Here is a 19,686-nt window from a genome sequence, read left to right as displayed (position 1 = left end):
GATCTCAAAATTCCGGCCAGCTGATAATACCTAGAATATCAAAATTGACTGCTGCCGGTAGATCCTTTTCCTATTTAGCACCAAAACTTTGGAACAGTCTTCCTAACATCTCTTTGACCTAGCATACACATAACACATTATAGACTTTTATAATTCAATGTTAGGCTGCATAGATTAGGTCAACCGGAACCGGGAACACTTCCCATAAATCCTGATGTACTTGTTACATCATAAGAAGGATGGCGTCTACGCTAATATTAGTCTCTCTGTTTATCCCAAGGTTTAGCGCAGTCCGCCGGATCCAGGCCGTATCCAGATCTGATGAAGGACCTGTGCCTGGACACGATGACAACGCAGTCCTGAAGTGTCAACTAGTCTCTCTCCTGTGAAGGCATCCTTCCCTTCCCTTTACCTCTGTACAGATAAAACGTTGTAATTCCGGTTCACGTGGCTACGCGGAAGCGAAAAAAAAAAATCTGTATTATAGATTTTTCAAGGTTTGTACCTTGGAACCTATTTCAGGGTTTGCGTTCTCAAGCCACCAGGCACTGTTTTGTGCAAAGGAGCGGCCGGATTACATTAAGGGGTTTCTCTTAGAACGGTGCCGTGTTAGCGGCCCAAAAATTAATAACTAATGATCGTTGCGATGGAATTGAATCAATCAAAACTAACTTTAGCTGGACAATAACTTTATTCTAGAACTGATGTAAAGCCAAAACAATCTCTGTTACTTTAATTTCCTTTTATCACTGTAAAGCTACTTTGAAACAATCTATATTGTTATAAGCGCTATATAAATTAAGGTTACTTGACTTGACTTGGAAACTTTCCTTGGAGCGCTTTTGAGAACTTTTTTTTTTTGAGGCATCGGCCAGGATTGAAAAACATTTTTGCAATGGAATGGACTGTTTCCTAAATAGACTATTTACTAAATGAACTGTTTGCTCATGTGTATAAACTTGCGACTCTTATTTGTGGCACTAGCCCATTGCATGTGAGCCAATGAATGCTGTTAATCAACCAACAGGGACTGTATGTATAACTTAAATCTAAAGTGTAATAACTGAAAGTATGTGCTTGTTTTAGAAGGTATGTATTGCAAAACTATCACATGTGACCTGTTACTTTCATAAGTGTAAAGATAAACTATATGGTTGGACTGGTTTATGACTTTGAGTGCACTGATGTCAGGAAGACATCTTATTTTGTGGGGATATTTTCAGTGTGATATACTGAAAAAAATATGATTCTTGTACCCTTTACGAGTTGATCAAATATTTTCTATTCTTCCTATTTTATTTCTATTTTATTCTCTGAAACAAAAGTCATTTTGTTACAAAAAGAAAAGGTTCATCATTAATTTCCTGTTATGAGATTATTAATCAGTTTTCTGAGTATAAGTAATGATAGTTTTATGTGTGTGATTAGTCATGTCTATGTATTTGCATGCTCGCGCTGCAGCCCAAGAACATTCGAGATGTTAGTGTGTGCTGATTGGCAGAATGCACGCGAAACACCGGTACCCGCCATTTTAAAAAAAAAGTGTAATTATAGCCTATATATTTACTTCACAAACTCTACGAACATGGAAAAAATGATAGATGGACCCTATTAACCTTTACACTAAAGAGAAAATCCAATGCAACTTTAAGGGGACCAAGCGAAACATGATTATGTATTTCTGCTCAGCTAGCGACATTGGACATCAACCACACGATAATATATAATGCTAATACTTCTCCATATACAGTCTACTTTCTTTGTATAACTGTTCTATCTAATAACGTATTAGACAGGACTGTTAAACAGATCGTAAACTAATGAAAACGGAGAAGAATGGGAGCGCTGTGTGCTCTGGTGTTCTCAGCGCCATCAAAATAAAGGTCCACTGTGCCGTTAAAATAAAAGTCACAACAACATGATCAAGGATGGCGCCTGTGTGTTCGGCTGGCCGTCGGTCTCTCTTGTACTTATTGTTTTGGATATTTTTATGGATGTCTATCTGGGCCTCTAATTGCTGCACACGTCTGGTCTATGACCGACAGTTACTCTTGAACATTCGCACCTCTTTTATGGACTTTTATAAGGAGGATGTAGCGCACGTTTTTAATCAATCACACAGTAACACCACTACTCATACATTGGAATGTATCCGCCAGTGGCCGCCTATCATTTCACGGAGGAAACGCAGAAGGAAACGCGGGAGGCGGGGTGGACGCATCATCAGATTGAAAGCTACTGAAAGACTCAGGATCGATGCAAATCATATGTCGGACGGCGATTTCGTCGCCCGGCGACCGCGAGCGCTGGCTCATCGGTGGCTCCTATCTATCACTCCCCCGCGATCTTCGCCTGTCCATATGGTTGGCTTACCTCGGGTTGGCAGTTGTCATCGGCAAAACGGTGTGAATCCCGGAAATCTACGTTCTTTGAAGAAAGGCGGAGCTTTCCCCGATGTGATTCATCCGCCCAAAATGGCACTGATCAACGCCAGATCCGTGGTCAACAAAACCTTCCTGCTCAACGACTTCTTCTCCTCTCATTGTTTGGATTTCATGTTTATCACTGAATCCTGGACTACGGTTGGTGACCTAACCCCTTTTTCAGAACTAGTTCCTAATGACTGTTCGTTTTTCAACACCCCCCGTCCGAACAGACGAGGGGGCGGGATTGTGACTATTTTTAAAGACTCATTCTCTGTGCGATGCCGGCCGGTTCCTGTCAGTGCTTTTTCAAGTTTTGAAGCGCAACTACTTCATTTAGACTGGAATGGCCCTATTTTATTAGGGGTGATTTACCGTCCACCAAATTCACTTAAGGACTTCATTCAGCAATTTACAGAATTCATTGGTAATATCACCACAACCTATGACCGCTTTTTATTGGTGGGTGATTTTAATATCCACGTTTGTTGTCAATCTAATACTCTCTCAAAGGACTTTCTAAGCCTTATTGAATCTTTTAACCTAGTCCAGTGGATAAATGATTCCACTCACATGAAGGGTCACACATTGGACCTTGTGCTTTCATATGGGATGGTGATTAGTGAGGTTGTAATATCTGATTTTATGCTTTCGGACCATAAGCCAATTTTATTTTCTACATCTCTTCCTTGCATTGCTCAAACCATCAGTGAAGATGTAAGACTATCTAGATCATACTCTCCTCTTTTTGTCTTAAATTTTAACGAGCACGTTATGAATTCCTCCACACACTTGCTTCTGAATTCTCCACTAGTGGAACTGGATGCTGACCAACATCTCGGTCTGTTATACTCCACTTGGTTAAATGCCTTAAATGAAACTGCTCCGCTTAAGCCCTACAAACCTAAACCGAAATCTGAACCATGGCTCAACGTGGATATTCGGCGAATAAGACAAGCTAGCAGAAAGGCTGAGCGCAAATGGAAGAAGGACAAGCTACATATTTCACTTCAGTTATTTAAAAACAGCCTGTCAACCTACCAAAATGCTGTAAAGGCGGCAAGAGCTGCGCACTTCTCTGACATGATTATGGCTAACCACTCTAGACCAAAGGTTTTATTTTCTGTTATAAACTCGGTTTTAAACCCTCCGGCAAATGTATTGAATGATGTTTCGGATGAGCTATGTGAGCGTTTCTTGAGATTTTTTATTGACAAAATATCTAACTTGAGATGCAATGCCAGCCGCTCTGCAACTAGTCAGTTGATGAATTCTGTTACCTGGGATGCTTTCGAGCCAATCACTCTGAATCTCCTCAAAGAAATTATCACTAAGATAAAACCTTCGTACTGCTCTCTAGACATCATCTCTCCTAAGTTTCTTAAATTGATTATCGATTCAGTAGGACCAGGATTGGTGTCCTTTGTTAATAAATGCCTCCTTACTGGCTCTATCCCTGCTGCCCTCAAGGAGGCCACTGTCACTCCTTTGCTCAAGAAGCCTTCACTGGATCCTACCGTGTTAAATAATTTCCGTCCTATCTCTGTTTTGCCTTTTGTCTCTAAGGTGTTGGAAAAAGTTGTTCTTGACCAACTCCAGCCCTTTTTAAAATGCAATGATATCTCTGAAAAATTTCAATCTGGTTTTAAGTCTGCTCACAGTACTGAATCTGCTCTGCTGAGAGTGTTAAATGACATCTATCGCTCCACTGACACTGGTGACTCTGTGGCTCTTGTCCTTCTTGATCTGTCGGCAGCTTTTGATACTATCGACCACTCTATTTTGTTATCCAGACTAGAATATGATGTGGGGCTAAAAGGTGTCGTCCTCCAGTGGTTCCAATCTTATCTTTCGGGTCGTACTTTCAGAGTAAAGCTAGGAAATTGCTCTTCGTCTGCTGCGCATCTAACCTGTGGCCTTCCTCAAGGTTCTATTTTAGCGCCATCTCTCTTTTCCCTCTACATGTTACCACTGGGCACCATTCTAAGAAGACATGGGGTATCTTTTCACTGTTATGCAGACGACACCCAATTGTATGTTCCAATCAAGAGAAATGATCCCACTGCCCTTTCATCATTGTTAGGTTGTCTGGATGAAGTAAAATTTTGGCTGGATCAAAATTTTTTGTTTTTAAATGAAAACAAAACAGAGATCATTGTTTTCGGGTCCACTGGTAATCCCCAGGCTGTTACCTTTGACCTAAGCAGACTAGCGGCATTTCGTTCTGCAAGTGTGCGGAATTTGGGCGTTTGTCTGGATGAGTCTTTAAATTTTGAAAAGCACATCTCTTCTGTAATAAGCTCTAGTTTCTATCACCTGCGGCTGTTGTCAAAAGTCAAACCTTTTCTTAATCACAAAACTCTTGAGATGGCTGTTCATGCTTTTATCACCACACGTGTAGATTACTGCAATTCACTTTACTGCGGTATCTCGAAAACGCAAACAGCTCTTCTTCAACTGGTGCAAAATGCCGCTGCAAGATTCCTCACTAATAGTCGTAAAAGTGACCACATCACCCCAATTCTGAGGTCCCTTCACTGGTTGCCCATTCATTTCAGAACTGAGTTTAAAATCCTGTTATTTGTGTACAAAGCTCTATGCAACCAAGCGCCTAGCTACCTAACTGAACTGCTTCAACCTTACACGCCGTCAAGAAGTCTGAGATCAGGTGGAAAAAATCTGTTACAAGTCCCTCAATGCAGACTTAAGCGTAGAGGGGAGCGAGCCTTTTCTGTGGTTGGGCCTCGGCTGTGGAACAATTTGCCCTTGGACGTTCGGATAGCCCCTTCTGTGATTTTTTTTAAGTCACTTTTAAAAACGCACTTGTTCTCTTTGGCCTACAAATAAGGTGCATGTACAGGTATATATATGTGTATATGTGTACATATATGTGTGTGCATGTATCTATATATATGGGTGTATATTTAGATATATTTATAAAAAATTTTTTTTTTTTTTTTTTTTTTTTTTTGTCTATTCTATATTTCTCTCCTTCGAGTATGATACTAGTTTAAAACCTGTTACTGTCTTCTCTGTTTTATTTTCTACTACTGATAGTCTCTGAGACTTCTTGAAGGTCTCCCGTTTTAAGCTGTTCTTAACCTGTTGTACTGTTCTATGATGTGCTACTACGCATGGTGTTGGTGTCTTTTAATTTTGTAGTTCTGTGAAGCACTTTGGTCAGTCAGTGGCTGCTATAAAATGTGCTATATAAATAAAATGAACTTGAACTTGAACTTGAACAACAACTGCGGCTTTTGTCACTTCAGAGTTTCACAAAATGGCCCTACGGGAACATTAAGTTCTCTGGGAAACACCCTAGTGGCTGGTTCCTATAACTAAGTTCCTAGAACTGGTGTGAAAGGTGTGAAAGCCTCTTATGTTTAATCCACTCTACCCTTCATAATACATAAACATTGGCATGATATTGGCTTTGTCACAGGCATCTTTTGGCAAAAACAAACATAAAAAAAAAAATTCCCAGTTGTCATTATTGCTTGCTGCTTCTGTATTGACACAACAAAAGCAGATGGATTTGTGCTTATCAGATTTGGTAAGGGCAAAGAGAAGGAAAAAGCTGTGAATTGCTATGTTATTCCTATATTATCAGTTTGTTCAATTGAATGTGATCCTCACCAATATCAGTCATATTGTGGTGCCTTGCCATTTGAGATGGATGATTACAGAATAAATTAGATAATTAATGTTTATTCCTCTTTTGTATTCCAATATTTGAAAACTACTCCATTGGTGGACGGTAACACTTTAGAATCTGTCATTAATGAAAAACTACACAGGAACAAATGAGTAACGCACTATTAACATTCTAGTAACTACTGTTAACTAACAAGAAATTTTGCTTACAAATTAGTAAGTAATAGTTCTCAGTTGAATGTGGTAGTTCACTATTCACTAATTAGTAACTACTATTTGTTATACCTCGCAGAGAACTACTAAGAACTACTATATTTAGGTTAATAATTAATGTGAATAATGCATAATGTATAATTAATTCTAAAGTAAAGGTAGCCCATTAATAATGACTCATGTATTACCAAATCCTTTAGAAGGAATTACTAATTATTTGGATCAGTATTCTAAAGTGAAAAACATGATTACTCTAGTAATGACTGAAATCGATTACTTAAAAAAAAAAAGAAAGAAACAAATGACTTTACATTTGTTAACATTCAAAGCTGAAAAAAGCTTTACTTGACCACGAGTTTATCTGCTTATCAAATTTCAGAGATTCATCAAAAACAACACACATTTTTAACACACATTTTAAAATATTTTTAATATTATTGATCTGCCTTACTTCAGGTGGACGATGACGCAATTTTCTTCTAGAAACAAACTTGTTATATTAATTTCATGTTTTCACTGTGAAGCTGCTATGATACAATCTGTATTGTAAAAAGCGCTATACAAATAAAGGTGACTTGACTTGACTTGACTTAACCCATGGTTTCACACAAGAAAACAGCCCACCAAGGTTTATTTTGGGAGCATTAAGTGGATCTGAAGGTCTGAATACAATAATTTCTGTTTTACTCTCATTAAAATTCAAGAAGTTTAGAGACAACCAGGCCTTTACATCTGTCAAACAGGCCATGAGAGTGTCCAGACCATCCACATTTTGTTTTAAAGGCAAATACATTTGGGTGTCAACAGCATAACAATGGAATGACCGCCCATATTTTCTAAAAATAGATCCAAGTGCGAGCATATATAAAGAAAAAGGAATGGGAGCCAAAATGAATCACTGGGGAACCCCACAAGATAAAAGAGCATCACTAGAAAAGTGTTCTCCAATGTTAACTGATAAACTTCTGTTGGTAAAATAAGATTTAAACTAATCCAGGGCACTACCTTTAATGCCTGCACAGTGCTCCAAGCGGGTAATAAGAACAGTGTGGTCCACTGTATCGAATAGAGCATTTAAATCTAAGAGCACAAGCACAGCATAGTTCTGTCATGACAACTCTCAGAGTATTTGGCATGGTAATGGGTATGACAATGTTTATATATTGGTCTTTGCAAAATAGATCTGCTACGCTGCTTCTGCTGTTATTACTGCTGCTGCAGAGCAAGTACGGGACTTGCTACTGGCAATACGTACATGACACGCTGCTGTGAGCAAGTAAGACACCTGCTGCTGCACAAGAACGCAGCACGCTGCACTGCTAAGGCAAAAGCTAAATAAGTATTTGAAGGTTGAGTAAGATCCTTCTGATACAGCAGGAGCCAATCAGCTGTGCCCTATAGAGAATGATATGATTGCAAGCATTTGAGTTAAGGAGAGTTTCATTACAGAACTTTGTATTTGCCAGAATCACAAGTTACTAGGAAATAATTTAAAACATTCAAAAGTACGGTCTCAGTAGAGTGATGTTTTCTAAAACCAGATTGAAAAATCATATTATCATCTAAAAACTTTGCAATTGTTGGAGGATTGTTTTCTCCAAAATCCTTGTGATAAAGGACAAATTGGAGATGGGTCTAAAGTTGGCTAACACTGTGGGGTCTAGGTTCTGTTTTTTAAGCAAGAGGTAGACTGTTGCATGTTTTAAAAAAAACAGGTACAATACCAGTTTCTAAACAGCTATTTATCATAATCCAGCAGCCATATCACCCTGTAGCCCAAGACTGGTTGCCCACTGAAGCTAAGCAGGGCTGAGCCTGGTTAGTACCTGGATGGGAGACCTCCTGAGAAAACCAGGTTGCTGCTGGAAGAGGTGTTAGTGAGGCCAGCAGGGGGCGCTCACCCTGTGGTCTGTGTGGGTCCTAACGCCCCAGTATAGTGACGGGGACACTATACTGTCAAAGAGCACCGTCCTTCGGATGAGACGTTAAACCGAGGCCCTGACTCTCTGTGGTCATTTAAAATCCCATGGCACTTCTCGTAAAAGAGTAGGGGTGTAACCCCGGTGTCCTGGCCACATTCCACCCATTGGCCCCTGCCAATCATGGCCTCCTAATGATCCCCATCCACTGAATTGGCTCTATCACTCTCTCTCCTCTCCAACTATAGCTGGTGTGTGGTGAGCGCACTGGCGCCGTTGTACTGTGGCTGCCGTCGCATCATCCAAGTGGATGCTGCACACTGGTGCTGGTTAAGGAGAGAACCCCTGATATGATTGTAAAGCTCTTTGGGTGTACAGTAGTACATATGAAAGCGCTATATAAATGCCTCATTCATTCATTCATTCATTCATTCATTCATTCATAATCAGGAGATAAGGACCAACTACATAAAACATTTGTTTAAGGAAATATGGAGCAATAATATAAATAGAGGAGCGCGAAGGCTTAAGCTGATCTACTATTTCTTGAAGATAAGTGCCAGAAATGGGTTTAAAATGACTAAAACAGCAGTGCAAATAGGGCAAGTAGAGGGATCAGAGGAAAAGGGAATCATCCCCAATCTTATATCCCTTATTTTGTTGACAAAGAATTTAAGAAAGTCTTCACACATAGATGAGGACACATCAGGGAACAATTAGACAAAAGGGTTAATAGTAGCATTAATGATATTGAAAAGAGTTTTCGGTCAGTGACAGTTCTATGTTATGATTTCTGAAAAAATACCTTGATTTCGCAGCTTACACTGCTCTCTGATATAGGGATAACAAATCTCTTAGCATGTCAAAAGAGACCTGGAGCTTGTCCTTTTTTCATTTAGCCTAAGAGAGCGTATGGTGTCATCTAACCAGGGCTCAGACCTGGGTTTATGCTGTAGAGTCTTTAAAGGTGCCACTGAGTATAAGATATTTACACAGATGGAATTAACCCTTATTTAGGAGCTCCTCAGCACTCCATAGATAGAGTGGCTTCACAGAACGCTAATGAAACGGCATTTCTGGGGGTAGAAGTAATAAGCAGAGACCGGCGAGCATATAGGATTAGAAGCATTAGATACACAAGGAACAGTAAACATAAGTCTTATGATCAGAGAAACCATTTTCACACACCTCAAGGTCACAGACGGAAAAACCATGCGATAACACTTGATCAAGTGTATGTCCTTGTGAGGAGACGGGGTGGAGGAGGGATGCAGAAAAAAAATATCGAGGAACATAGATGATTTATAGGCCTCTGCTCATGCTGATTGGTTAGATTTCTACCTTGCAATGCATCCTCCGAAAGCAGCATTTTTAAGTTTTCGGACTCATAATGTGCATAAAGGGGGGTCGCCAGAACTGGAATTGAGAACCACTGTGTTACTGAAATACAAATGTTATCTGGCCCAGCAATCTCTATGAAAGAATTGTAAAAACCATGAATGACTGGAAAAGTCATAGGAAATTATTGGTCAATAGGTGTAGAAAGCCTAAATCTAGTTCAATTGAATGCCTCCATCTTCTCTGTCTCTTTGTGTCGCTCCATTCTTGTCTAATTTGTCTTTTCAAGACCTGTCTTGTCTTTTCTTTTGTAGGATTGTTACAGCACTGGACTGGCTCTCAGTGCACGTTCTCCTTCTCTGCCCGACCCCAGTGCCTCTTCAAGCTGCTATGCCCCTCGCCCTATCCTCTCAGCACATCCAGAGGAAGGACTGCCCGTCCCTGTAGGAATGCCTGTTCGGGCCTGGCACCTGCCTCTGTCAGCGGCTGCTCCCATACCTTTCACCATTCCACCCCCCACCGGCTCTCACCAGCAGGCTGCTCCATCATGAACGATGAGGTCATCAGCACTAATGCACTGGCCTGGCTGGTCTGCTCGGGAGTGTCCATCCTGGCCAATGCCTGGGGAATCCTGAGTGTGAGCGCTAAGCAGAAGAAGTGGAAGCCACTGGAATTCCTCATCTGCACACTGGCTGGCACGCACATTCTCAACATGGGCATCCCCATCACCATGTACTGTGTCATTCAGCTACGCCGACAACACTCCAACTATGAGTGGAACGAAGGACTCTGCAAGGTCTTTGTCTCCACCTTCTACACCCTTACCCTGGTCACCTGTTTCTCAGTCACCTCCCTGTCCTACCACCGCATGTGGATGGTTCGCTGGCCTGTCAATTATAGGTAAGTGAACGACACTTGAGTTGATCTTTGTTCAAGAATTGGATTTTAATTTTAATTTACAGTGCTAAATTATTACATTTTGAAAATGCCTACCTATTTTTTTTTTTAACTGTTAACTGGCTTTGAAAATGTAGGTAATCTATGTGTATTGAATGAAACCAGAAGTAAACTTAAAATTACATTGGAGTTTATAAGATAAATAAAACTGATAGAACACTCTGGCCTGGTTTCAGACAAAGCTTAGATTAAGCCAGGATTAGACCTTAGTTGAATTAGGGCATTTAAGTACCTTTTATAAACGTGTCTTAGGGTTCTTTCACACTGGCAGTTTAGTTCAAAACGGGGCACAGTTCACATAAAAAAATTTGCTAACGTGAAAGCTGTCATGCGGACCTGAACGTCTCGGTTACGTATGTAACCCTAGTTCCCTGATAGGGAACGAGACGCTGCGTCAAACGCTGTGGGAACGCCCCTGCGTTGTGCGTCATGAAGCACGTATGGAATCAGCCCAATGGAGAGACGGAACGTCATAGGCGGGTGACGTCATCGACCAGGAAACTATAAAGCACCCCAAAAACACAAGCGCATCAGCTTCTGATAGGCCTGAAGGAGCGCTTAACGGGAATGCCGGGAGTATGGCAGAACGACGCAGCGTCTCGTTCCCTATCAGGGAACTAGGGTTACATACGTAACCGAGACGTTCCCTTTCAAGGGAACTTCGAGCTGCGTCAAACGCTGTGGGAACGCGAATACCCACGTCGCCATAGGAGCAAGTGACCGTCATGTGAGATCTAGCGCACAGCGGACGAGAGCACCTGCACGGTGAAGACCATCCAGTCGCATCACAAACCTCACTCAGGGAAACTCCTGACAATAAAGCTTTGGATGCAGCCATACTCCTAGTAGAACGGGCTCGTACAGCCAAAGGTGAAGGCTGACCAGCCGACTCATAAGCAAGTGAGATAGCCTCGACCACCCACTTGCTCATTCTCTATTTAGACGCAGGACACCCTTTCCTGGGTGGCCCGAAACATACAAATAAATGTTCTGATTTCCTCCACAGGGCAGCTCTGTGGACATAAGCGTCTAACGCCCTCACTGGGCAGAGCAAATTAAGTTTCTCCTGGTCTGACGACAGAAATGGAGGAGGACAGAAAGCCTGCAGAACTGTAGGTCTAACAACATTAGTAGGGACCTTAGGAACATAACCTGGCCTAGGGTATAGAAAAGCCTTAACCATACCAGGCGAAAATTCCAGGCACGAACTGCTGGCCGCAGCCTCAAAGTGCCACGAAGGAAACGAGTTATAAGCGGGTGTCTCCCAAGAGAAACTCCACTGAAAGGGACGTGGTAAGCAGCCAGTGCCGCCACATACACCTTTAGTGTGGAGGGGGATAACCCTGTGGAGAAACGCTCCTGCAGGAATTCCAGCACTGCACCCACTGGGCAGTTAACTGGGTCCTACAGGTGTTCTCCATACCAAGAAGTGAAAAGTTTTCACTTCAAAGGCATATAGCTTCCTCGTGGATGGAGCTCTGGAGTGAAGGATGGTCTCAACAACCTCGGTTGAGAGACCGGAATCTAAGAGCTGGGCCCCCTCAGAGGCCAAGCCCACAGTTTCCATAACTCTGGGCGGGGGTGAAATATCATGCCGCCCGCCTGAGAGAGTAGATCCCTCCTGACCGGGAGCTCCAAAGGAGAGCCGTCCAGGAGAGAAACCAGGTCCGCAAACCATACTCTGGCCGGCCAGAACGGGGCTACTAATAGTAGGCTGACCCCGTCCCGGCGAACCCACTCCAGAACTCCTGATAGCAGAGCAATCGGGGGGAAAGCGTACAGACGTGACCTCGGCCACGGCTGCACCATAGCGTCCAACCCCAGAGGGGCTGGATGACTGATGGAGAACCACAGACGACAGTGCGATATCTCCTTGGAAGCGAATAGGTCTGCCTCGGCGCGACCGAAACTCAACCAAAGGAGCTCCACCACCTCGGGGGTGGAGTCTCCATTCCCCCGGCCTCGGCCCCTGCCTCGACAGAGAGTCCGCTACCACATTCAAATACCCAGGAAGATACATTGCTAGTGATAGTAACTTCCCTAGGGACCACAGGAGGACCTGACGGGCCAACTCGTAAAGCCGGCGAGACCGCAGGCCCCCCTGACGATTTATATAAGAGACCACCGACGTGTTGTTTGACTGAACTAGCACATGATGACCTCTCAGGTCTGCCAGGAAGTGTTTCAGAGCCTGAAACACTGCCAACATCTCTAGACAATTTATATGCCATGATAGATGATGGTCCTGCCACAGACCTTGGGCTGGACGACCACTCATGACCGCCCCCCACCCTGTGAGGGAAGCATCCGTCGTTAGCTTTATGTGACGACAAAGAGCCCCCAGCACAGGATCTTTGGATAGGAACCAAGTTTCTTTCCATAAGACCAGAGCACGAAGGCAGCGCCGCGTGACTTTGATCGTGTGGAGTGGATTTCCCCTCGGGGAGAATCCCTTGGTCCTGAGCCACCACCGCAGCGGTCTCATGTACAACAGGCCAAGGTATAACGTTGGACACTGCTGCCATCAAACCCAACAGTTTCTGAAACTGCTTTACAGTGAGTAGCTGGCCTAGCTTTACTGTTTCAAGGCTGAAGAATCGAAGCGATGCGGGTGACCTAATCCCAAACAACGCCCAGAAAAGTGGTCTCCAGGGAAGGAGATAAACACTTTTCTTCGCGTTCAGCCTCAACCCCAACTTCCTGATATGCGCGAGGACGACATCTCGATGTCGAACCGCCATCTGCTCCGTAAAGTACGGGGAGATAGCTAGACCGAACGGAAGAACCCTATATTGGAATGCCTCGCCCCCGAAGGCAAACCTCAGGAACTTCCTGTGTTGTGGAAGTATGGAAATGTGGAAGTAAGCGTCCTTTAGATCTATCGTGACAAACCAGCCCTCGGACCTGATTTGTGACATGACCTGCTTGATAGTGAGCATCTTGAATTGAGCTTCCCTACCGAGCGATTTTATAGGCGCAAATCTAAAATTGGACGCAACCCCCCATCCTACTTTGGAACGATGAAATATCGGCTGTAATAACCTAGCTCCAAACTGGGAGGAGGAACCCGTTCTATAGCCCCCTTTTGAAGGTGCGTTTTCACCTCTTGTTCCATTACCAGAGCCTGCTCGGGGCCCACACTATGGGCAGAACCCCTCTGAGTTTCGGTGGACGACACCTAAATTGGATCGCATAACCTCTTACTACTGTCTGCAGGACCCGCTGAGATATTCTTGGAAGGCTTTTCCACTCTGCCAAACAAATTCTACTAAGGGTACCAGTCTCTCGAGACTGGTCTCTGGTGTAATTTGAGCAGCAAACACAGCGCCCTGTAACGGCGCACTGGCAGGGAACAACTGGTTTGACCGCTCTGAGACCCTCCTCAGAGGGAGCGAGCGTCCCTCGGGAAAGCACTCGCTGGGACCGTCTACGCCCCGGCATGAAGGCGGGGTTGGCAGAACGGGCCCCTGAGGGCACTGAGGAAGAATGGGCACCGTAAAAAGAGGTGAACACCTTTCTCCCTCGATGGGGACCACCCTCAGTGTCAGAGGCGGCGAGCGTCCCTCGGGAAAGCGCTCGCCGGGACCGTCTGCGCCCCGGCATGAAGGCGGGGTTGGCAGAACGGGCCCCTGAGGGCACCGAGGAAGAATGGGCACCGTAAAAAGAGGTGAACACCTTTCTCCCTCGATGGGGACCACCCTCAGTGTCAGAGGCGGCGAGCGTCCCTCGCGAAAGCGCTCGCCGGGACCGTCTGCGCCCCGGCATGAAGGCGGGGTTGGCAGAACGGGCCCCTGAGGGCACCGAGGAAGAATGGGCACCGTAAAAAGAGGTGAACACCTTTCTCCCTCGGTGGGGACCGCCCTCAGCATAGCCAATATAACTGTCCTCAAATCAGTTCTATTGCTTTATATATATATATATATATATATATTATATTATATTATATTTATTTTTCAAAAAGCTTTGGCTGAGAGTGCCGCGTCTGGTCCCACTGTCCAGCAGGGGGAGCGCGAGACGCGATACTCTGCTTTGCTGCGCCTATGCGATGAGCTCGTGGACGGCCGGGGCTGCTCCCGCCCAGCAGCCCCGTGGACGTGAACTTTTAATGGAAGAAACCTTTTAAAAGCTGCTGCCTGCTTCTTTTCTTCCTGAAATTATCAATGACAGTATTAACTAAGTCACTGAATAACCCCGCAGGGGAGAGAGGATCATTTAAAAGAAAGCTTTCTCTTTCTGTTTCATGTTGGAAAAAAAATCATTTTACCACAAATCGGCAGCCTGACGCAGTTCTCGAACCACGTCAGTACTGCCTCCTCACTCACGTCCTTTAGCAAATCAGCCTGGTATGCCTGCAATATAGACATTGTATGCAGACACGACGCAGCCTGACCTGCCGCCAAATACACTTTACAAAGCCGAAATATTTCATAATGGCTTGGAAGGTAATGCCGGTGCTTTAAATGACAATGCAGCCTCGGAAGAGAGATAGCTCGCAAGCGTCTCTTCTACCCGCGGCAAAGCGCCGTCTTTTCTTTTCAAAAACCTAGCCCCCGTTAAATCTGAATATGTGAATGATTGGGGGCTAAAATTATATCAGAAGCCTGCTTCTTCCATAATCTCGACACCTCAGTATGGAGATCATGAAAAAAAACGACAAGCACCGGCATGGAGGTTGCACACGGGAAGGGAGAAATCTTTCATCTAACTTAGATTTAATAACAGACTCCTGCCTAGCCACTGGCCACTCAATGCTTAGTTTTAATACAGCTCGAGTGAGAACCTCCATGAGCTCTTCGCTTTCGGGAGTGTTAGGTGGCGAGTCCTCCACATCTCCCTCGTCAATACTGCTATTTTTATCTCCTAGTTTTTATAACTATATAACGATAGTTGCAGTACTGGTGCCTCAGCCCGGGCGGAAGAAACCGCAGAGCGTGCTTCCAAACCGGGCTGAGACACTGGATCTAACAGGTAAAGGCAGAGATAAGGCAGAGCCCGTCTCTAACCCCGCTGAAAGATCCATTTGCGATCCCCACGATAAGCGTCGCCGCTCAGCCTCGGCAGAAGCGGGACTCGAACCGCGGGGAGCGCGCACCGAGCACTCTCCTCAGAGAGCGCCCGGCGGGAGCGGAGCGTCCATAAAGGCAGACGCTCGCAATGCTCGCAGCCAGCCCCCTCGAGAGCTGACTGGGCATGCTGCACTTCCAAACAAACAACACAAAGAACGTGTGTATCCCCGCCCGTTAGATAGCGCGAGCAGGGAGGAACACACTTCTTAAATGCCGTTCGCTCGCCATAGTCTCTCATACAAAATTGTTTGTGTGGTGTAAATGTGATAACTCCTGCCTAGCAAATACTAAAGACAGACACAGTGTTTACACACAGATTCACATATAGCGCGACTGAAGGCACAGAAGCTGATGCGCTTGTGTTTTTGGGGTGCTTTATAGTTTCCTGGTCGATGACGTCACCCGCCTATGACGTTCCGTCTCTCCATTGGCCTGATTCCATACGTGCTTCATGACGCACAACGCAGGGGCGTTCCCACAGCATTTGACGCAGCTCGAAGTTCCCTTGAAAGGGAACCCGGGACTACCCGAAGGAGGTCCAGTGTGAAACTTTACAAATGTGCATCTTGAGACAAAACAATGGCAGAAACATATTATATGTCAGAGCAATTTGCTTTCAGTTAAAACAGCTCAAACATGCATAGTCTGGGACTAGGCTTAAGCCTGAAACCGGAAGTATGAATCATATTCCATTCAATTATGCCAATGTAAATATCTAAATAACATACTGTAAAAACATTAGATATACATGCAAGTTAAGAAATAGTAAAATCCTTCCCTCAATTATGTTATCCGCAATGTTTTTCATATGGAGATCAAAGCAAATTGTTTTTGAGAGTTGTTTAAGTCCTGATACAAGTCATGCAAAAAAACTTTTACTGTTATCCTTTGAAATAACATGACCAGTGCCCAAAAGTTGCGATAGTCTTTTCTTCCCTATTGTGACGTATATCCGAGTAAAACGGCTTCTTGAAAAAAAATAATAATAATAAAAAATAGGGTGGGATTTGATTTTGTCCATCGGGAATTGATTGGATCATTAGATCGTTGTGGTTTGCTATTGCTGTGATCTCATGTGAGTGACTGGTTGTCCAGCCCTCGTGCCAATAAACACGTCATTAGAGAAAAGATGTAGTTGCAAGAGGGAGGGGAAGTTTTTTTTTTTGTTTAAAGATTACAAGGGCACACGAATAAAAAAAACAAAAACAATAATGTGCACGGATAAATCATTTATAATAAATGCTACTGCAATATTCCACAAAAAACAAGAATTGTCATTTTTGATTTCATTGTGACTTTAACAAACACTATAAATGTTTACATGCTCCCAAATAATCCATTTAATTGGATGTCAATTCTTGAATCTGACTATTTTCTCAAATAGATGAAAAAAATGCTCAATATGTATGTTTACATTTTTTTTTATGTCCATGGGCATACATTTCATCTAACAGTAGGGGGGGGACAGTAAACAAAACAATGCTCAAGAGCATTTTTTGAAGGAGACATTAATAATACCGCCAAAATTGTACTTGTAGCCTACACAAAGAGAAAGTTGTTTAAATATGAGTTATGTTCGTATGTTCACCACGCGGTCATATAATTATAAAATTATCTTGTGTCCTCCACATAGTATTTTAGGTTTCGTCTGGGAAGGACAAGCCCATTGATCTGCCACTTAACATCATATTGAGCAAATCCCAACACAACAGTAGATCTACAATATTAGCCTAATATCAGTTCACACATAAGCTTATCGCTGTGTTGTGGGTAACTTAATATCCAACAAGCTACTGTATTAAAGGGGTCATATAATGCCATTTTTGTACAAGTTAATATGAATCTTTAGGGTCTAAATGAAAACTTTGTAATATACTTTTATTAAAAATTTTAATTAGTATTGTAAGAAAACACTAATTTTACCTGGTCTAAAACAGCTCTGTTTTCAGCACGCCATTTCAGTGCATATGCCTTTAAATGATAATGAGCTTTGCTCAACCCCGCCCGCTGTTCTTTGGTGCATTTTGACACAACGCACGTTGATTGTTGCCTTGACAACAGTTGAGGGTATATTTTGGAGAAAGAATGGCAGCGGGAGTCTCTGAGTACACATCTGTGCAACCATACCAATAGGAACCGGAGTCTGACCCGGAACAAGATGACGGCCACAAAGAAGTTCGACAATTAAGTCTCGAACAGGACGTTTCTGAATGGTTGGTTAACGTAATGTCACTTTGATCTATTTTTGTATGTACTGGCAGGGTAGAGTAGTGAGATACGAACGCTATGTGTTTACTGATGTATAGTTCGTTGACAGATTGATGTTACAGTTAATGGTCATGAATAACTTTTTTGCGCAATTTGCAAAGATTAATATAACGGTGTCAGGGTTGCTGCAGGTAGCTGAAGACGAGGACAAGGGCTTCAATATAATAGATTTATTAAACAAACTTCAAAACATCCAAAAACAAACGAGAACAAAAGAACAGAACTCCAGGACTTCAGGGTTAACATACAACCATACATTGACGACGATCGACAAACACTGAGGGAAAACACAGGGTTTAAATGAACTGAACCAAACGAGATAATAAACTGAAAACAGGTGCAGAGAATTGAACACAAACGAGGAGCGGGAAAACTAACAGGACTAAACCAAAAATCACACAAGACAGGGGAAAACAAGATTACAAAACAGAACTAAACACACTGAAACGTGACAGTACCTCCCCCCTCCCTGAAGGCGCGTCCTCGCGCCGTATAACATCCAAAGGGGTGGGAGGGTGGGCGCCCTGGAGGCTGACGAGGGCATGGTGCAGGTCCGGGAAACCTCCAGGGCGGAGCAGGCTGTGGGCGTGGCCACGGCGGAGTAGGCTGTGGGCGTGGCCAGGGCAGAGCAGGCTGTGGGCGTGGCCAGGGCGGAGCAGGCTGTGGGCGTGGCCAAGGCAGAGCAGGCAGTGGGCGTGGCCACGACGGTGCAGGCTGTGGGCGTGGCCAGAGCAGAGCAGGCAGTGGGCGTGGCCACGACGGTGCAGGCAGAACCTCGGGCGTCCAGGGTGGAGCTGTGGGACCCTCGGGCGTCCAGGGTGGAGCTGTGGGACCCTCGGGCGTCCAGGGTGGAGCTGTGGGACCCTCGGGCGTCCAGGGCGGAGCTGTGGGACCCTCGGGCGTCCAGAGCGGGGCTGTGGGACCCTCGGGCGTCCAGGGCGGAGCTGTGGGACCCTCGGGCGTCCAGGGCGGTGAGGACCCTTCGGGTGGCCACGGCGGTGAAGACCCATCAGGTGGCCACGGCGGTGTTATTTTTCCGGGCCTCTGTGGATCTTTGGCTGGCCACGGCGAAGGCGTATAGCCCCCCCCCAAAATTTTCTTGGGGAGAAGGACAGGTTCAGGAACGGAAACAGACTTGACATCAACGGGCGCTGGGTCAACGGGGTCTGGGTCAACGGGCTCTGGGTCTGGGTCAACGGGCTCTGGGTCTGGGTCAACGGGCTCTGGGTCTGGGTCAACGGGCTCTGGGTCTGGGTCAACGGGCTCTGGGTCTGGGTCAACGGGCTCTGGCGCTGGGTCAACGGGGTCTGGCGCTGGGTCAACGGGCTCTGGCTCTGGCGCTGGGTCAACGGGCTCTGGCGCTGGGTCAACGGGCTCTGGCTCTGGGTCAACGGGCTCTGGCTCTGGCGCTGGGTCAACGGGCTCTGGCGCTGGGTCAACGGGCTCTGGCGCTGGGTCAACGGGCTCTGGCTCTGGGTCAACGGGCTCTGGCTCTGGCGCTGGGTCAACGGGCTCTGGCGCTGGGTCAACGGGCTCTGGCTCTGGCGCTGGGTCAACGGGCTCTGGCTCTGGCGCTGGGTCAACGGGCTCTGGCTCTGGCTCTGGCGCTGGGTCAACGGGCTCTGGCTCTGGCGCATCATGGGACTCGGAACTGGACGGGGCCAGCACATCATGGGACTCGGAACTGGACGGGGCCAGCACATCAGGGGACTCGGAACTGGACGGGGCCAGCACATCAGGGGACTCGGAACTGGACGGGGCCAGCACATCAGGGAGCTTGGGGCTGGATTCATGCTCTGGCGGGCAGGCGACGGTCTCTGGCTGGACGGTCTCTGGCTGTACGGTCTC

General features: G+C 45.1%; 1 protein-coding gene and 1 pseudogene across 3 annotated transcripts in view; both read left to right on the top strand.

The window, feature by feature from the left end:
* LOC130082015 (probable G-protein coupled receptor 153) overlaps positions 1-19,686 on the top strand; it is a 156,727-nt gene that overhangs the window by 46,824 nt on the left and 90,217 nt on the right. For all 3 annotated transcript variants that reach the window (XM_056246759.1, XM_056246757.1, XM_056246758.1), the window contains exon 2: positions 9,862-10,447. In XM_056246759.1, coding sequence (XP_056102734.1) covers positions 10,095-10,447 — 353 coding nt within the window. In that variant the 5' untranslated portion in view covers positions 9,862-10,094. The remainder of the gene's footprint in view (positions 1-9,861; positions 10,448-19,686) is intronic.
* On the top strand, positions 8,042-8,158 carry LOC130082171 (5S ribosomal RNA; annotated as a pseudogene).

Source organism: Rhinichthys klamathensis, unplaced genomic scaffold (genome assembly GCF_029890125.1).
Source record: "Rhinichthys klamathensis goyatoka isolate OS25496 unplaced genomic scaffold, OSU_Roscu_1.1 h1tg000040l_1, whole genome shotgun sequence".
Lineage (NCBI taxonomy): Eukaryota > Metazoa > Chordata > Actinopteri > Cypriniformes > Leuciscidae > Rhinichthys > Rhinichthys klamathensis.
The sequence above is the reverse complement of the archived record's forward strand: the minus strand, read 5'-3'. Positions and strand labels throughout refer to the sequence as shown.